This window comes from Colossoma macropomum, unplaced genomic scaffold (genome assembly GCF_904425465.1).
Source record: "Colossoma macropomum unplaced genomic scaffold, Colossoma_macropomum, whole genome shotgun sequence".
NCBI lineage: Eukaryota > Metazoa > Chordata > Actinopteri > Characiformes > Serrasalmidae > Colossoma > Colossoma macropomum.
Window position 1 is genome coordinate 13,305,873 of NW_023494802.1, and position 19,395 is coordinate 13,325,267.

At 39.0% G+C, this 19,395-nt stretch overlaps 2 protein-coding genes across 4 annotated transcripts in view; both read right to left on the reverse strand.

The window, feature by feature from the left end:
- Positions 1-2,075, reverse strand: part of LOC118822358 (collagen alpha-1(XIV) chain) — a 43,922-nt gene extending 41,847 nt beyond the window's left edge. For both annotated transcript variants that reach the window (XM_036591361.1, XM_036591360.1), the window contains exon 1: positions 1,882-2,075. The gene's annotated coding sequence lies outside the window, so the exon portion shown is untranslated. The remainder of the gene's footprint in view (positions 1-1,881) is intronic.
- Positions 2,076-5,022: 2,947 nt separating this feature from the next.
- slc35c2 (solute carrier family 35 member C2) lies at positions 5,023-17,970 on the reverse strand. 2 transcript variants are annotated; one of them, XM_036591363.1, is made up of 10 exons: positions 17,741-17,970; positions 16,124-16,283; positions 14,959-15,109; positions 14,536-14,599; positions 13,636-13,708; positions 11,825-11,993; positions 10,845-10,928; positions 8,433-8,608; positions 7,294-7,423; positions 5,023-5,825 (listed from the first exon to the last, which is right to left on the reverse strand). In XM_036591363.1, exons 2-10 carry the CDS (start codon positions 16,232-16,234, stop codon positions 5,710-5,712), a joined length of 1,074 nt encoding a protein of 357 aa, XP_036447256.1. In that variant the 5' UTR covers positions 16,235-16,283; positions 17,741-17,970; the 3' UTR covers positions 5,023-5,709. The 2 variants fall into 2 exon arrangements, with proteins under 2 accessions (XP_036447256.1, XP_036447255.1); XM_036591362.1 differs by having other exon boundaries at positions 16,124-16,286; positions 17,741-17,968.
- Positions 17,971-19,395: the final 1,425 nt, after the last annotated feature.

Sequence of the window (19,395 nt, forward strand, 5' to 3'; positions counted from 1 at the left end):
TGGACTGCAGGCTGGCCATTCTAGTACCCACACTCTCCATGCAGTTGTAATGTTGAAATAAGCCTGGACGTCCCTAAAAAAAGATAATCATCTACAAAGCAGCATGTGTTGCTCAAAAATGTGTATCTATATATCAACATTAATGGAGCCTTCACGTATGTGCAAGTTACTCATGCCATAGGCACTAATACATCCCCCCACCTTGACAGACCCTGGCTTTTGAACTGTACATTGGTAACAATCTGGATGGTCCTTTTCTTCTTTGGCCTGGAGAACAAAAAGTGCATTATCTTCAAAAGCAATCCGAGAAGGCTGACTCATCACACTACGATACATGTTTCCACCGTGAGTTAGTCCATTTCAGGTGAGCTTGAGTCCAGAGAAATTGGCTGGACATCGCTGAAATATGGCCTGCACTATGCACAGAACAGTCTTAGCATGCATTTGTGGATACAGGAACAAACAGTGTTTACTAACAACGATTTGTCAAAATACTACAGAGACCATATGGTGACATCCATCACAGAAGCATGCCAATTTTTTAGAGTCTGAGGGATTCACAGGTATTTGGTTGAAGTTTTTAGCCTTGCTCTTTATGCACATACAGTTATCTGGATTCCCTTAATCTTCTGATGATATTATGTACCATAGAGGGAATTGAGGTTTGTAAGTACGGACACACAATAATATCTGAATCACATCGGTATCAGCAGATAATTGCTGTTAAAAACTTTAAAACTTTAATATCAAAAATATCAGCATTAGACAGGTGTTTAGATTTGTCTGACTTGATATTTCAAACGAATTGTGATGACCTATTTATTGTATGTTGAAAGATCAAAACATTTTGGTGATGCTGGGCATTTGCAAGCCCACAGAAAAAAATTACAATGTAATGCTACTCCAGGTAGATCTAGTCTCAATTTCTACATTTCATAAATGTATATGTATCCGCATCTGCAGATATGCACATAATGCATATATGAAAAATCCTGGATATTGGCATCACCTCACAATTCCCAAATCAGTCCATCCCTATTAAAAAGTATGTAGGAAAAGTTGAGATCTGAGATCTGATCTCAAAGCATTGATAAATCAGGATCAGACATGTACAACAAGCCACATCACATTACTGAAGAGCTATATAACCAATTCATGTAGTAAGTCCAGCTGCAGGCCCAAGCCTTTTTGTAGAATCGGTGAAAACTCATACATAACATGTGTGGGTCAAACAGGTGGCAGGGCCTCAGACATTTTACCACAGGCTTTTACACTGAAACATGAGACAGGACATTTATCCACCCTGACAGGGTCACTCAGAACAGAAAGACCTGCCTTCAGAACTACAGAACAATGTACTACTAAATGAGGCAGAGCTGTTGAGAAGGGTGGGTAGTAAATGTTTACATTTTACTTAGTTATACTAAAGTCCAGTTTTGCTGGACTTGCCCTTTTCTAAGTGTCTTCTATGGACAGGAGAGGGCCCCAGCTGAAATTAGTTTTCTTTTGACTCCATTTCATTTTGCCTGAAATTTCATTCTGTCCTGTTGAACACATGGTTTTCCTTGCTGTTGCTCTCACTTTTGAGCTTTAGCATTTCATTTTTCCCAAAAAGAGAAGAACAGTGCCTAACAAACCTCAGCTCCTTTCACTCCTGCTCAACTCTACAAGCTACTTCAACCTCTAAGTTAGTCAATATTTCTTTAAGAAAAAGACACTTTGACCTGAGAGTGGGTTTTAAGCTACTCCACACACCCTCTGACCTCTGGGTGGGTGATTTAAGCAGTGTGAAATGTGAAGTTTCCATTCTTTCAGACTCGTTCAATTCGCCCTCCGCGGCTAAGCAGAGTGAGCGGCGTGATGAGGAGAAAGCTGGCTTACCTGAAGCTGTGCTGCTTTGTCCGAGAGTCCAGGCTTTAAGCGGTCATTTGCATTCCTCAGGTGGGGATGTGAACACACGAGACTCCGCTAGTTCACTCTGTTTCTGTTTCCTTATCTAGTCCTCACTCTGGTGGGGTTTAGGTGAGGAACTCGATACGCCCCTCTCTCTACCTTCCTCTGCTGAGATCTGGGCGGGGAGATGCCTCAGCTCTGAGTGGAGCTCGTCAGTTTGCTAGCACTGTCTGTGTGTCTGGTGGTGCAAGACTGTCGAACCAGCGCTCTTATTTTTAGGTATTTTAAGGAAAACGAACTTTAGAGTAATTTAGAGAGGGGTGATACTTTTTCTGGTCTGCAAAGCTGTGTTCAAATGTTACTTTAACGCTGGCGAGTTGCCTGTAGTCGACCATGTTTACCTAACATTACGACAGTGCACAGAGACTGACTGCAGAACCAGTAGTGGAGCTGAGGTGAATCACTTTCACTGTTAAAATCTACACCGACCATTTTATCAGCTCCACTTACTATATAGGTGCACTTTGTAGTTCTACAGTTAGAGACTGTAGTCCATCTGTTTCGCTGCATACTTTGTTAGTCCCCTTTTACCCTGTTCTTCAGCGGTCAGGACCCCCATGGACGCTCACAGAGCAGGTACTATTTGGGTGGTGGATCATTCTCAGCACTGCAGTAACGCTGACGTGGTCGTGGTGTGTTAGTGTGTGCTGGGCTGGTACGAGTGGATCAGACACAGCAGTGCTGCTGGAGTTTTTAAACAGTGTCCACTCACTGCCCACTGTATTAGACACACCTGCGTTGTTGGTCCACCTTAGATGTAAAGCCAGAGACGATAGCTCATCTCTTGCTGTACAGTATGAGCTAATCATCCTCTAGTCCTTCATCAGTGGTCACAGGATGCTGCCCACAGGACGCTGCTGGCTGGATATTTTTGGCTGGTGGACTATTCTCAGTCCAGCAGTGACACTGAGGTGTTTAAAAACTCCAGCAGCACTGCTGTGTCTGATCCACTCGTACCAGCGCAACACACACTAACACACTACCACCACGTCAGTGTTACTGCAGTCCTGAGAATGATCCACCACCCAAATAGTACCTGCTCTGTGAGGGTCCATGGGGGTCCTGACCACTGAAGTACAGGGTAAAAAAGGGGGCTAACAAAGTATGCAGAGAAACAGATGGACTACAGTCTGTAACTGTAGAACTACAAAGTGCACCTATATAGTAAGTGGAGCTGATAAAATGGACAATGAGCGTAGAAACAAGGAGGTGGTCATAGTGTTATGTCTGATCGGTGTATATACTGCTTTAGACACAACACACCTGGTACCACTGACAAACAGAGAGAATAACTCAATTATACTTGGTCATCTGGCACCTGATTGATACATCCTTTAAGTAAGTGGTTCTTTGAGGGTTCTTTAAAGAACCATGATAATTCAGGGGCCCACTTGAACACATAAATGGTTCTTGTTTATGATGGGAAACCTGTTGTATATGGTTCTTTAAAGAGTTTTTTTTTAATTAAAAAAAGTCACAGAACTATCTTTGGTACTACATAGAACCCCTTAAGTGTTTATGGTACTACACACTTAAAATGTGGTTCTTCAAAGGTTCTTTAGTAAAGAAAATAGTTCTATATAGAACCATTAATGCTCAAAAATGATTAAAGGGTTCTCTGCATCATGAACGGGTTCTTCAGACTGATGGAGAATGTGCTGTACATGGTTCTTTATAGAAACTTTTTGAAATGGGCTCCATGTAGCACCCAAAAGGGTTCTTCAATTGTTACAGGTTTGGCATAACAATAGAAAAACCTTTTCTCAAAAAGGTCCTATATAGAGCCATCTACAGCACATTCTCCATCAAGAACCCTTTAATCATGAAAAGGGTTCTTTGAGTGTTCATGGTTCTATATAGAACCATTTTCTTTACTAAAGAAGCCTTGAAGAACCATCTTTTTTGAAGAATGATTATTGAAATTTACTTTAAACAAGTAAAATATTACCTTTATTGCTATTACTAGTAATAAATGAACAATTAAGAATTAAAAAGTTATTTTTATGATTTGTGTCTAATTATGAACTGTTAAAAGGTTTCTTACTAATGAAAACTGAATTGTTACATGTAAAAAAACTGTCTTTAGTAGTTAGAAATTATTTAAACATGTAGTAATTACACACATTAAAAATGAAACACAAAAAGTTGATCCAATTATTAGTGAGAAGCAAAATCTTACAAAGTAAAAATGTATTTCCTAATTTTTAAAATATTAATATTTTACACACTTTTTATATTTTCTAAGTTTTCTAGTACTAATAAAATTTCACATGTTCAACTGAATTTCTAGAACTTCTGCTTGTATTAAACATGTAATTAATGGAGAAGAAAGAAAACAATCAGAATCATAATGAAACTTTTTCTACCAATTAATTATTTCTGCCCTTTCCATTTAACCCCACAAGATGGTGCTGTAGAAAGCAAACCCTTAAAAAAAGAAGCAAGAAATGATGTATGTTGATCCTAATCATATGTCAGATTTTGGGATGGTCAGCAGAGTGGTGGTGCCATTTTAATCAAATATGCTTTTGAATATTTTTACATAGAATTCCAAATATTAGGTCGACAACACATTTTAAAGCAGTCTCTAGCATATCAAACATGGTAAACCAGGCATGTCAAACCGGGGACCTTCCAGGCCAGAGTGCTGCCGAGATTAGCGTTTGCCCTCATCTAACGCTCTGAATTCAGTCCATGAAGACCTTGCTAATTAGCTGATGAGCTGAATCAGGTGTGTTTAGTGAGGCAGGGTGCTCAAGTCTGCAGTGTTTTGGCCCATTGTTACTGGAGCTTGACACGTGCATGGTAAACCACCCAGTTCAATTTCAAAATCATCATCTTGTTCCACTTCCCTGCAGACTGATGAATTATGAATAGGCTCTCTGATTGCAGGTTAATATGCTAAACACACAAAAATAAACCAAGTTAGGCTAAAGCTTTTGCAAACTTGCTCTCTGCCAAGAGGCATCATAATGAATAAATCTAATCAACTTTGGTCTGCAGGTCAGATGTGAAATGATGCGAACTTGCCATACATCATGAAGAGTACACAACAGAACATTAGAAAAATGTGTTTTCATGGATTCCTGGCATGAGTTGTTTATTTTACATGAATAAAGATCATTAGTACATAACTAACAAAATTATTACATCTTTGCAAAGTAAAACTGTTCATTAGTAAAAGGAGTCAGTTCTCATGTAAACAGAAAGACATAAGGCCCCATAGAAACTGGTCCTGAGTCCAGACTGAGAATGCAAATTTGGTCAGGGCTGCATGATAGAAATAAATAAAAGATAAATAATTTTGTGTTACAATGCAACTTATATGACCTGAAATGGCCCATGGTCTGGCTAAAATGTCCAGATTTCTGTTTTGCCGGATTAAAATGCATTTTGGGCCGTAGTTTTTGGTACTCTGACGATAAAAGCCTTTTGTGAAAATACTTTTAACTGTTTAAATTAATCATGCAGCCCTAGACCTGGTCACAATCAGTGTTTAAACTGGCTCCTCCCAGCAAGGAATAGGATGTGTCTATTCCTGAAACATCCCAGGTTTTCTATAATTCAAGCCTTTCGGCGTGAGGTCTGTACCATAGCTTCTTATGACGTTACTGTGCCATCTGTGCTACTTTTTCCTGGGTCTGTGGTCAATGTGACCATCCAGAGAATTATGAAGGAGATGATACCAAAAGGTCCATTTACTCCTTCTTCATTCTGGAGACTGAAAACCTCTATTTGTCCTATTGTCCATGAAGTTCAGTCCTCTTCTTCTTCGTCCTCTACCTCACAGGCATCCTCTCTGGATGTAAGAAGAGGAAGCTCCATATCTGGGTTGTCTCTGCCTGGCAGAGGCCTTAATGTAGGGCCATTACCTAGAAAAAGCAAAGAGGCTGAAGATAAACAACCAGAAACTCCTGACAGGCGTAACAGTCTCAGTGATGAATGCACCTGAAGATTATTATTATGGGAATACTCCAGTGTTTTACAACGGAATCTCTATCTGTAGCATACAGTAAGTTACCACAAATGATTATTCTTTCTGAAATAAAAAAGGAGAAAAAAATCCCCACTAAGTATTTCAGGAATCAGTCAATGTCAGTCAAGTCAATTTAATGGTAAGTAATATACTGTATGATCTATTTACTTTCCTTTTTTGTCGAGATATACACCTTAAGAATTGATTTCCTCTTTGAAATATCATGAATTCTGGAGAGTCATTACCCAATTTTCTCCCCAATTTAGTCGTCTCCAATTCCACCCGCTAGTTAGGACTCGCCCAACCACACGATACTACCAACGCTAAGAGGGTGAAGGCTAACACAGGCTTCCTCTGAGACCTGTGAAGCGCCACCGCATCTTTTCGAACTGCCACTGACGCAACGTCATTGGACAGCTGAACGCGCTCGGAGGAAAGCGCTAACCGCCAGATCTGTTACGTCAGCTAACAGACGCCTGCGCTGACTAGCATCGCGTTGAGTGATGGGGGGAGAAGGCGGGGCCATCCTACCCACCCAGAGAGAGTGAAGCCAACTGTGCTCTCTTGGACTCCCGGCTACGGATGGCTGTAGCATCACCAGGGATCGAACTCGCGATCTCCTGATGATAGGGCCAGCACTTAGACGGTTGCGCCACTCGGGAGCCTGGAGACTATATCACAAGTCTTTACACATTAACGTCATGCGCACAGGATCCAAAAGAAGTCCAGCTCGATGTTTAGGTCTCAAATGCAAAGTCAACATTATACTGATGGATATGTTGACAATGATAGATAATTTACTTACATTATCTGAAAACATGTCCTTCACTAAGTTTTGTATTTTAAGATCTCAAAATCATCAGATTCATCCTCTCAAGAAAGGAGTTCGAACCACAACCCACGTTACAAAACGTTCTTTCACAGGTTGGGTGCAATTACACATTTCGACCAGAGAGGTCTCCAACCCCCCAGATTTTACACTGGGTAGCTTTAATTCTCATTGCTACCCAGCTTTCTCGTTTAGCTCCGTTCATCATTCTAGACACATCTAACATTTCTTTTTATTTACAGTTTTCTAGTGTTTTACTAATTATCTGACACATTTCTCAGTCCTTAAGGAAAGAAAGAACACCTACTACCTCTAAAGACACTCATAATAAAAGCCACTGTGCAGATGCTACTATACATTCCCATTGGCCTCTATTATGACTTGCATTTAGATGTCTTCAGTTCTTTTACTAAGTATCAGGGAGGTATTCAACTGTATGCTACCAGGACAAAAAAACACAACACAAAACACATTCAAAAATAATGCAGGTTCTGACTGAGGCTGCTGAAGAGAAGAGTGACTGAAGGAACGCTACCTTTGCTGTAGTATGTCTTCAGACCCACGTGTAGAGAGATACCGGACAGACAGACAACAAAGCCCAGCCAGTTCACCGTGCTCATTTTGTCACCCATAAACCCTACTGCCAGCAGCAGAGTGCACACCTCCTATAAACAGACAGACAGACAGAGAGAACATCAACTATCCATCCAATTGACATAATATATAACAATCATTTTTTAACGTGAAAAAACATGAAGATTCAGCAAATGAGTTTATTCACAGCAGACAGTATGTAGTAAGTAATCAGTTCTTAGAAAGAGCCAGTACAGGTTTTCATTCCAAAGCAGGAGCTCATATGATGTTGTTGAAGAATAAGACCAACTGATTAAAACAAGTGGAACCTTGTTTGGAATGAAGTCAAACCAGCCTTTCGCAGAGGAGACTGGTCACCCAAGGCATACATACATATGTACATACATACATACGTACATACTGTGGCTGGGTTGTGAAATTAGTAAGCATATCTTTCTCTCTTTTGTATTTCTTCCTTGCCTTTATTAGAATTTTTTGGTGTTTTGTGTCTGTTCTTAATGTCTGTTTTTTTCTTTTGAGTAATCACAGTAGGGCACACCAACATGGTGTGCTGATGCCAATGTCTAATGCTTTTTATTAAGCACATTTATAGAATATAGAAATTGGGACGAGAGCCACCTGGATTAGCATTATGGCAAAATATAATATTTATTTATTTATGTGTTACAAATGCAATAAAATGCAGATATTTCAGCGCAGTACCCCCGTGTCATTTACATGCTCTGCTTTACTAGAGTACAATAATTATGCCATTAATTATTATGTATAGTGGCAGGAAAGGGTTTATCTGTTTGTAAATTTCCACCGGGTGCATGATGGGAAATAAACTCAAAAACCTAGTTGCAGTCTTGCAAATAGTGACCCTGCAAGATTCCCAGTCTTTGCAAAATCATAGTCTGTGACTAAAAACTGTGACACTGTCTTTAGATGTGAGAGGGTGTCAGATTTTAGTCTTTCAAAAGTCTTTACAAATTCTTCTCAAAGTCTTCTAGTGTATGGTCAGCATTACTTGAGTATAAAGATCATGACAACTGCAAGGAAGATGAGTAGATGCTAATTCAGTTGGGTGTGTGCGTTCACCTTAAAGATGCCTGCAATGGAGAGCGTAAGGCTGGAGGTGCGGGAGACGAGCAGAAACTCTGAGAAACCCAGTCCGAAGGCCAGCGATCCGCCCACTGACAGAGTCAGGAGAGAGTAGAGTAACGGCTGGAGCTCACTCACCCTGAACAGCTTCTCTGTGGTGCTCAAACCCAGCCCTGATCACATATTTAAGATCTTATCAAAGTCCGAAAAGTAAATACATAATACAAGAGCCAAATGCATTGGTTGTCCAGTCATGCATAAACAAGTAAGTATGTCATTAATAGACACAAAATAGTAAAGAACATTTTATGGAAATGTGATTTGAGAAAGTAAGGATTCTTCTAGTGACCAGTCTATGAATATAACCTAGTCGTCTAAATATAAATACAAGAATACATTTATAGCCAACTCACTATGGACTGTACAAGTGGCTAGAAGGGATGCATCAATATGGACATTGTAGGCCAGTGTCAATATTCAATACCTTTCATGTACATATCTGCCAGTGCCAAAACATAAACAGAGTTATTATAAAGAATTATATATAAATCAGGGCTGCATCTACTTGGAGTAGCATTGCAGAAAAGATATGGCATTTACGTCTGTAGGGTTCCAAATATCTGTCACATTGAAACATCTATGTGATGGCGATAATTTAGTTAACCCAATTATCTGCTGATGCCAATATGATTTTGATCTTTGTGCATCCCCAGTGCCAAACGTTTTAAAAACTAAGTAGAGTAGGCTTCCTTCATGAAAGAGTCCAAAGAACTAATGTCTACACACATGTGCAACTGAGGAAGAGAAACTGCTATACAAAACCATACTGACCTAATAAGGTCTTGGCCTCATGCTCTTAGGGAGCTGTACCTGCCTCAGACAGCCTCGACTTGTTCAAAAGGAAAATATGGGCTGCATTCAAAACCGCTTACTTCTAAACTAAATAGCATGTTAAACTAGAACACAAGCAACAGCAGTGCATTCAGGAGTGCCTTAAGCTCACCACACAAAAGAATTACTCGCATGCATCACTTATTTTCTAACTTCTGGTTACGTGTCCTCTTGCACTAATCACAGCACTAATGCTTTTAAGATTACACCTTCAGAGACAGTTCATGTCCACTTTTACCCACTCTTCCACAAAACTGCCAGAGTTTGTGTGCATCTATTTCAGCCTATCAGCTGTTCCAAATTAAGAATTAGGATTGAGGTGTAGTGCCTCAGTCCCACTGTCCAAGTGTTCCTTCATATCTGTTGAACCAGTTGCATAACCCTGTAGTTGTCATCCTGAAACATGGGAATGTCAATGTTGTGTACTGCTTGGACATGAAGCACAAAGCTAGTGGGGAAGAGTAGGCTACAATACACAGGAACTGAGACTGTTGTAATAATCACCTGACAGGACTGGTGCTGTTATTAAAGCAATCGGATGCTTGACTAAGCATTGGATAGTTGCACAAGATGGTGCTGCACACTTCTGGTATAAGCAGTGTGTGCATAACAACATCTGCCAATGTCTCAGTTGGTACACTGACCTAATATTTAATATAATTCTCTAATATGTAGGAACATGAGTTTTTCTACATGAGACTGTTCAAAAGTGACGCAATACTGCTGGTAAAAAGCAGAACTGTTTTGTGACGTTTTTATTTTTACAGCCGAGTTTTGAGTCTTTGTGAAGGAAAACCGTCATGGGAGTGTAATCTGTACATGACTGAGTAGTGAAGGAGCTGTTAGCCATGCATGCTGAGGATGTCACAGCCTATTTACTGAGACTTCTGTGGCAGATGTGAACATGTGCATCATGGTAAGATAGCTTTTTTGGCTGCAGGTTTGAATGACACAAAGCCTGAAAATGTCTGCTAGTAATTTATCACTACCATAATACTAGCTAAAGACAATGATTACTGAATGACAGGGATTTAACAGTTTAATGACATCGACAGAACTTTCCTTTGTAATTATCTATACAAATCGCCATGTACATTTTGAAGCCCTACTCTCGTTCACTCACTGATGAAGAGGATGTATGAATGATGCAATATACATATACAAAATCTCAGATAGAAAGTCTTTGTGTAGAATCAGCTGCAACACTGGTGGATGTTGTGATCCACACACTGCTTACTGAACACATTAAACCACACTATATTGTGCAAGTAGCCCATTAGAGAAGTAATGATGTATGCAATTGTTTTTTTTTCCAGGTAGCTTATGTACAGTAGTATGCAGTTTTGGACACATGGATTCCTGTAAAGCTGGTTTGTGACAATGTCTATCAAAAAGCACTAAAGAGACAAATCTGAACTGAATATTTGTGCATAATAAAGAAAGGGAGCAGAGTGTCATCTCCTGGCTATACTAGGTATTATCAAGAACTCTAAATCAAAAACTGGCTCTCTGACTCACCCTCATTCAGAACAAAAAGAGGAAAAAGACCCAGGAACATGAGTGGCTGTAGGTGGTACATGGTGTCAATTGGGTTCTGGAGCCCTGCACAGAGGAGAACCAGAAAAATACAATAAAAAAAATAAATAAATCAATACACAAACACACATCTTACAAATCTCTGAACCTTTGAAACTCTTCAAACCTCAGGCATGTTATCTACATAAATTATAGGACTAGTTACTCAGTAACCACTATTTGTAACTTCTAAGGCACTAATATACAAGTTATGTAGTTTTAAGAGTGAGGAATTGAAGTGCTGGCCATTAAACAGCCCCTTTAGATTAAAAGGGCCATAACCTGCCTTTAAGGTCATTGAAGAATTTTGTTTATTTTTTAATTTCCTAAATATGAACCATGTAAAGCTCTATTATCCTCCCTCCCTGTTAAGCCAGACATACATTATGTGATTTTAACCTGTTTTAAGCCCGAGTTGGTCAGAGCAGACTGATTTTTATGATCGGGCCAAAAAACAGATGGACTACAGTCTGTAATTGTAGCACTGCAAAGTGCACCTATATAGTAAGTGGAGCTGATAAAATGGACAATGAGCGTAGAAACAAGGAGGTGGTCATAATGTTATGCCTGATCGGTGTATGATGCGCTGCTTGGGTGCAGGAGCCACTATTTTAATTCCTGTGTAGCGCATTATGTAGAGTCATTTGAGATTCTGCCAGTTTTACCTGGTACTCTGTGGGTTGTGTAACATGTTTTGAATGAGACAGGTTTCTTGGAAATTGTCTGCAGACAGGCCCGTTTGTAGGGATATGTTTCCTGTGCAGTGTGAGCACCCACGTCGTGTCATATCAGTGCTTTCATACAGTGTGACCATATAAATCACAGGCTTTGGCTGTACACGATTCAAACCTGTACTGTGAGTCTTTTCTAAGATTTCTAAAATCGCACAGTGTCTGCCTGGCTTTAGTCTGATGCAGACTCACCGAGCTCAGCTTTCTGCATGAGGACTTGAGTGAGGGTCCAGCGGATCCCACCAATGAAGGAGGCCAGCAGGACCATGATGAAGCCCTCCAAGTTAAACTGTGTAGACTTGAGTGTGAACATGAAAAGACCACTTGCTATAAGCACCACCACCAGGATCAGGAATGGGTTCTGAAAAGAAAGACAAACTTTATGATGATCTAACTTCCTCGGGTTAACAATGAGTCACACAAAAATGCTTCAATAATTCTTTTACCAAATGATTGCTTTACATTAGCACCACATGCCAAAAAGGAACAAGTACACTTTGATTTGTCAGTTACGTGATCAGTGAACCATTAGACCTAACAGTTCAGACAAAAATGGCCCATAATTATGGGCTTGACTGCTTCACAGTGTGATCCAAAGCAATACAGCATGCGATCCAGAGAAGCTTTTAACTTAAAAGCTTTCACTAAATAGGAGAAAGACCTCCAACTGTTCTTGGTAAATTAAGGCCAATGAAAAGAAAATAAGAATAAGTGCTCCATTTGAGCACAGCGACTTAAATTCTAATTGTTCTAATCAACAAAGCGACAAAAACAGATCATTTATAGAGCCTGTAAACAACAACAATCAGTGTACAGTCAGTGCATAAACTGAATAGAAACAGGTAGCTGATTAGATGTCAGGCCATTGTGTTAAATACCTTGTTTCATTATTTCACCAATTGCTTGATGCTACTCCTATGCATTTTTAAAAGCTACACTATGTAAGATTTGCAGATTTGTGGACCTCTTTGGTGGAAGTGTGTAACTGCATGCAACATGCGGAAGAATATTTTGTAACATCAGTTCTGCTTTGAACCCTTCTCAGAGAACTCAGTGGTGAACTTGGTGAAGGATGTGTCTTCTGAGAATGTAAGTGAATGATCCACTATTGTCATTATATCTTTATCACTATAATCTTGATTTTGCATTTGAAAACTAAATTACCTTCTTTTTAGGCCTGACATTAATGTGCAAAGTATCGAGTGTGACGTTAATACGTAAAAACATATGACAAGGTCTGAAAAGCTCCCACGCAATCCATCCCAATTCCTCGGACTTGTGAATTATTACAGGGTGCCTCACAGCAGCGCACACACCATATTTTACCCTGCGTTTTTTCATCTGACTCAGTAATGTTGCTCCTCTCAATTAAAAAATCTTACATAGTGTTCCTTTAAACAAGTTTTTACTAAATGTGTTTCAAGTTTTTTTGCTGGTGCATTTTGGCTCTTTCAATCTGTTCACAAACCTTAAAAGCACTACATTTCATTTTGTGCTACCCCACTTGCGACTTTCCTATCAAAAGCGCTAAAAGGTCAACAATTTTACAGAAAATGTCTTCATGAGGTCATATTTCTGCTAATATTATATCACTCTGTTCACAACAATCAGGATACTGAAACTATTTTCAAAATAATTAATGTAACATATTTAATTTTTCTGAGGTTTGTGAAGAAGCTGAAAAGCACAAAATGCGCCAGCACAACAGTAGTGTCACATTTAAAAATTAACACCACACTTTTTGTGCCATCACGATTTCAACTGTCCTTGCATCAGAATACTTCTGACACAGACTTCATTTTTCTGAACAAACTGGTTGTATTAAAAGTAACACAAAATGTGTCATCTTTAACACTGCGTGTTATTTTAAACATGTGAACATGAACTTGGCAGCAAATTGAGAAACAATAATGAAAACTCATTAAAAACATAAGAAAAACAACCTGAACTTTAATATCAACAATGTCAAAAACATGCATGTTGGGGTCAAATCAAATGCTTACCGGTTCCTCCAGTTTGAAGATTAGGGAGAAAAACAGAATGAAGAGAACAGCGGAAGACTTGGTCATCGTGTACCTGCAAAAAGCACATCAATAAAGTCTAATCACCACATCTGAGCAGTTTTGTTCATACTTAGGCCTGTTCAGATAACAGAATTGTCTTATTTCACGAAACCATGTGGAAAATAACTGCCGTAAATGGTTAAACTGGGGCAGGAGGTTGTAGCGCGTGATTTGAGTCTTAATCTTTGTCAGATCAAAAAACATAATAGCATTTTAGTAAAACAATATACTGTCATCTTTAATTTGACCAGAAAACTGTAATTCATCTAGTAAGACAGAATCAAACTGTGACTATCACATTAACTTTAGGCCATTTCGCCTGCTATCCAATTGTTGGAGCTGAGAGGCGACCCTGTTCTTCCATCCAAGACCCAAAGCTGTTTTGTCTGATGTCTGTTGCTCTGATTAGAGGATGTCCTAAAATATACGCTGTACTACAGGCGCCATTTGTGCACACCCACCTGCCACAACAGCATGCAGTGCCCCGCTGCCTCAAACACATTCAACCAGTGCAGCTCAACAGCCACGTTTCTAGATAAAATCTTATCTATTCTAGATGCAATAAATGTGGCTTTAATGTAAGAAGTCAAATCACTCAACATGTTGAAAAGTTCAACTAAGGGAATACTTGTTATGCTTAAAAAAAAAAATTAAAATAATTACAAAAAAATCTTTTTAAACCAGCGGTAAATTAATTTTTATCATCACTTGGGGTTGTTACTGGACACAGGTCTATCCATACATTCTCTTACAGAGAGAGTACACACTAACATAAAAGAATTGCCATCAACTAGAACTAAAACAGGTTGTTAAGAGCTATATCTTTACACATATACTCACAGACTGATAGTAATGAAAAGGAAGCTCCAATTGGACAGTCCAATGTCCAGTGCGGTTGCCAGTGCTGAAAGATAGTACACATGAAAGAGAACTGATTTTCAACCAATGTATGTTTTGTCTGGGTTACTGTGATATACGTTTTACATGAAGAGACGTTAGTATACTGAATGTTTACTGAATACACATTAAGAGGAGGCACTGATAAGCTGATATGGAACTTCATCATATGCTCCAGTTTTTCAAATGCAGGTAAAATGTTTAACAGCTCTTGAATGTGCCACGCAATCAAAATCAGCATGGACTTCAGTTCTGTTTAAACCTTTGTGATAAGCCCGGCTGTCTTATCACACTCACCTTGACTACCGTTATCTTATAACCGAGAGACATACAAGTCTCTTTCCCCAAAAAGACTTCACGTCCTACCTGTTGGTGCCACTTTGTACAGGTACTCTTTCCAACCAAGTGTAACTCGAGGCTTCCGTGTCCAGCACTGCATGGCACAGCGTGTCAGAGCCGACAGGCAAAATATTATAGTCAGGTGCCACAGTGTCATAAATAAAGGGAAGTGGAAGCCCTAGGCATAAAAATATGAGAGTAAGGAAAAACTTGGAGAGCCAAGGACAAAGCAACATCACACAGAAGAAAGAACTGTAATGAATTATGGAGCTGAAGGACCCATATCCTACATTTGTCGTAAGGTCCACTTATAAGTTTGTGTGGTTTTATGTGCCGAAAACAGCAATAATTCATTTTTGCATGGCTATTTGTGTGATTGAACGGCCTCTCTTTATATATGTGCACCTCTCTGTATCCCTTTAAATTAAACAGGCTGTTTTTGTTACTGTGCATTTAAGACAGATATATGTAAATGAGCTCTGTTCTTATGGGCTGCTCTGTGTTGTACCTCATTCAAAATGCAGTCTGGGCTAAAACATCCTTATAACTTCAGTGTGAATGGGCGGGGCTTAACTGTTATAGGCTAAATAGGCGGATGTATGCAAATGTTTTGGTATGTGAGATGTCACAAAAATAATTCATTCAAAATAGGTTGTTTTTGCAGCTCAATTTCCACAGTTGTATGCAAAAGTCGGAATACCACAGTGAAAAATTACATGTTTTGTTGACTTTCATACTGAAAATAAATGAACACATCCTCTATAATGGAACTTTGAATATGACATTTTTCTGCAAATTTTTATGCATAGTTTTTAGCTCAGTTTAACATTTTAGAAAAAAATATAAAAATATTACATAAATTGTGCTATAATTTTTACACAGGCCACATTTTTATTGTAATATGTTAAATTTAGCACATAAACAATAAGTGTGCACTAAAATGCACAGACATTTGTTTTCTGTAGAAGATCAACAAAACATGTAACTAAGGGCACCCAAACTTTTGCATTTGACTGTATAGATAATATAAACTCCAGAGTAATTGGTACTTTCTGAAATTAAAACAATGTTTACATGATACATCAAACTGTTTCATTACAAAAAAGCAGGGACAATTCAGTTCTCTATGATAAAGGCCCTTTGAATGTCTGGACATCTAAAATATGAGAGAAGGAAACGAGGTCTTCCTCACCTTCATGAGCCACTTGTTGTAGAAAGTTATTCCAATTGAGAAGACATAGTAGATGAGTACCAAGCCCACATTGCGGACTGCCCGACAGATGACGGACACCGGGCATGCCATCCCCACACAGCGGGCTTTTCGGATTTCCACACAGGAATGAGAGGACTAACTACTAGAAAATGAAATTTTAAGGGTCAGTCACAATAACCAAGAACAAATCCTCCTTGTGCTGGAGGCGTGCTGCAGCCAACTACAGATTCATCAGATTGTATTATTAATTACAATTTTGGCTTCCAATGGGTATGAAAACAAGATTACTATAGCTTATTACTCAGTAACTACAGGGACTTCAATGCAAACTGGCTGAGCCATTCTTAGGTTATAGAAGTGTGTAATAAAACTTTGGCTCTGGCCATTTAAGGGGTTAATCGTCTGAAACTCTATCTGTTAAGTTTTTGCACAGGTTCAATAAAATCACGTTTCCAAAGTCAATAGGCAATCGTGTTAAATAATTGTGATTTTGATTTTTGGCATAATCGAGCAGCCCTAGTAAGTGTGACATCTTTTGTTGATCTAAAGTTTGTTATACATTGTAGTGTTGTGATTTTTCAGCCTTACTTTGTTAAGGAGCTTTTATTAAGCAACACCGGCCTGTGCAATATATAATTAGAGCCAAGGAGAATCAAGACAGTTCTAACTAAATATCGACAGCAAAGCAAACCTTGACCTTAGAATCAAACGTTGTATCGAAAAGTTGTGTATTGGTGTTACATCCCTAGTCCTAATGCTAGCTCTTTTCCAGAGAAGGATAAATAAGAGCGCTGCTCAGGTTTTTAACTACAAAATAATGATATTTATTGTTGTCATGATAAATTATGGCATAGTATGGCATAACATGTTTTTCTGAGTAAGTGATCTTGTCAGTACTTCAAGAACACTGACCAACTGCATGCTTCATTACAAAGAGGACATAATTAGTCCTGTTTAATTGGATTTATGGCAGACCAGTGTTTAAAATGGTAAAAAAAATCATTGTGCTCATACTTTTTAAAAGCATTGATAAAATGTGGCTTCACTGGTTTTATTTTGTCCGTTTCAATTTATCGGTAGGCAGAAAAAATACCGTGACATATCGTGCATCGTCAAAACATCTTGAAGTATCGCGATACTGTATTTTTGCCATATCGTCCACCTCCACTACAACAGTGTACCAAACCCATATTACTGGCATGTTAAGCGGGTTTTAGTTCTTATTAAGCTTCAACTGTGAAAGTGGGCTACTGATTTTAGATCAACAGATATTTAACACATTTTATCGATGCTGAGAGAGAAAGCTACACAGTAATAATACAGCAGTTAGACTGCACTGCTGTTACACTCAACAGGCGACCGGTTCAACAAGTGATACGAGTGGAAACACAGACCAAAATGAACAACGTGTCAGGAGTATCTCAGGACGTGGCTCGGGCGGTTTCGCTTTAACCTGACACACGGAGTAGGATCAGCTGCTCTAACCATGTGCTGTCCAGGCCCGTGAAGCGTTTAACTGAGTGAATTCCGCACCATGTTAACTACCACCTTCTAGCTAATAACAGCAGCTAAACATCTGTGATCTGATTCTCTTACCTGATTAACATCCTCGATAGTGAGACCAATGAGAAACTGGATACAGGAACAAGGTTACGTTACCATAACTATTCTTTCGCCACGAAGAACCGGAACTGTCAATAATGAAAGTATAATGTGAAGAAACCTGGATCAACAGGATTCATTATCACTCAGACTAACAGCTCTGTTTTGGTCTTTCAGCAGTAGCAGCAGCCACGCACCTCTGACGTGTACATGCGGTGCACCCCGGGAAATGTGGATACCCTTACATGAATCTTCTGTGTTTAAACCTAACAAGGATACAATTTTCTTAATAGAAATAAAGCTCTGTTAGTCACAAGTAGCAGATAAATATTTTTAGTGTTTTGTTTTGTGTCTTGGGTGATTCAAGGCGTGTTTTATGTATTAAAGTGCTCACACTTCATGCTTTCAGTCCCACTGCCTTCCTCCAACACTCTAGGTGGCGCTCTAAGCGACAACCCGCCTCGCCCAGAAGTCGGCGGGAACTGTTAAAGTGGGCTGCTTCTCAAATGGCTCCCTACACCCTACGTAGTGAACTCCGTTCAATTAATAACTAACGTTATAAGCGCAATTGTAACCAGAAGCAGGTCTTTTTTGCATTTCTCCAGTGTTTCCATTTCAAAATAAACCAACAGAGCATTAAAACCCCTTGGGGGGTGTGCAAACGCAGTGCTGAAGTGATGTCTTTGGTGAAATATTTGGAATGAATAACACAAAAATACACGTACTCGGGCTCGGTTTCATAAGAAATTTATAATGATTTTTTTTTTTACCATAATTATCTGCGATAACGTTAGTGTGGAAGTCGGCAAACTCCAGTTTTACACGTGTTCCACTTGTCGATACAGTGACCATATTCCGCCGGTAGGTGGCACTGATGAGGTAGTGTTCATTGTTAGTCTGTGTAATCCTTTTAAATTAGTATTATTAGTATTATTAGGTTGTGTATTTATTTACTTGTTTTGTTTATTATTTGTTTGTTATTTTATTTGAGATATTTCTAATCATTCATTTTTTAATTTAATAACCAGACACTTCTCTGTCAGAAAACATGCAGTTTTTTTATGTTTTCTAGCGTCACTGCACAAACTATGCGTCTGAAATGCCTTATAGCCTATTGCGCTGACATTAATAAAGGATGGGCACAGTTTTAACTGCCTAGTGCCTAAACAATACATTGTGTCCAGATAAACCCATAGTGAACTGAAATCAGCAGACCCTCCTCTGTCTGAAAACATGGAGTTTTATACCAAACAAGTGTCACTGCACATGTAGGAGACTGTCACACCACTTTTCGTCTTGCACGTATTCTCATGGCTGATTTCCATACATAATACATGTCTACTGAGCCAGTCAAGGAATATCAAGGCATGCATGGAATTATTTAATTTTATGAAAATCTCTTTAAATCAGAGAGGCTTAGCTCCACTCTTGGTGGGTGAAGTCCATCACAGTTTGGAAATGTAATCTACTGTTACCAAACAGTGCTGGACTAAAACCCTCCAGGATTGAAGTTGAACACGCCTCACGCTATACTCTTCCATTTGATGTCATCCAAAATGTTTTAAAATGCAAGTGACTTAGTTTAAATACGAGTTGAACATGTGTAGATGGCAGTATTAGCTACAACTATACAATTAATTCAAAAAGTT

Coding starts and splice junctions, on each gene's coding strand:
- slc35c2 (XM_036591363.1), bottom strand. CDS start 16,234: ATGGCATGCCCGGTGTCCGTCATCTGTCGGGCAGTCCGCAATGTGGGC. Junction 10,929..11,824: donor CATGCAGAAAGCTGAGCTCG/GTGAGTCTGCAT, acceptor TCCTCTGTGCAG/GGCTCCAGAACCCAATTGAC. Junction 7,424..8,432: donor CCATTGCAGGCATCTTTAAG/GTGAACGCACAC, acceptor GTCTGTTTATAG/GAGGTGTGCACTCTGCTGCT.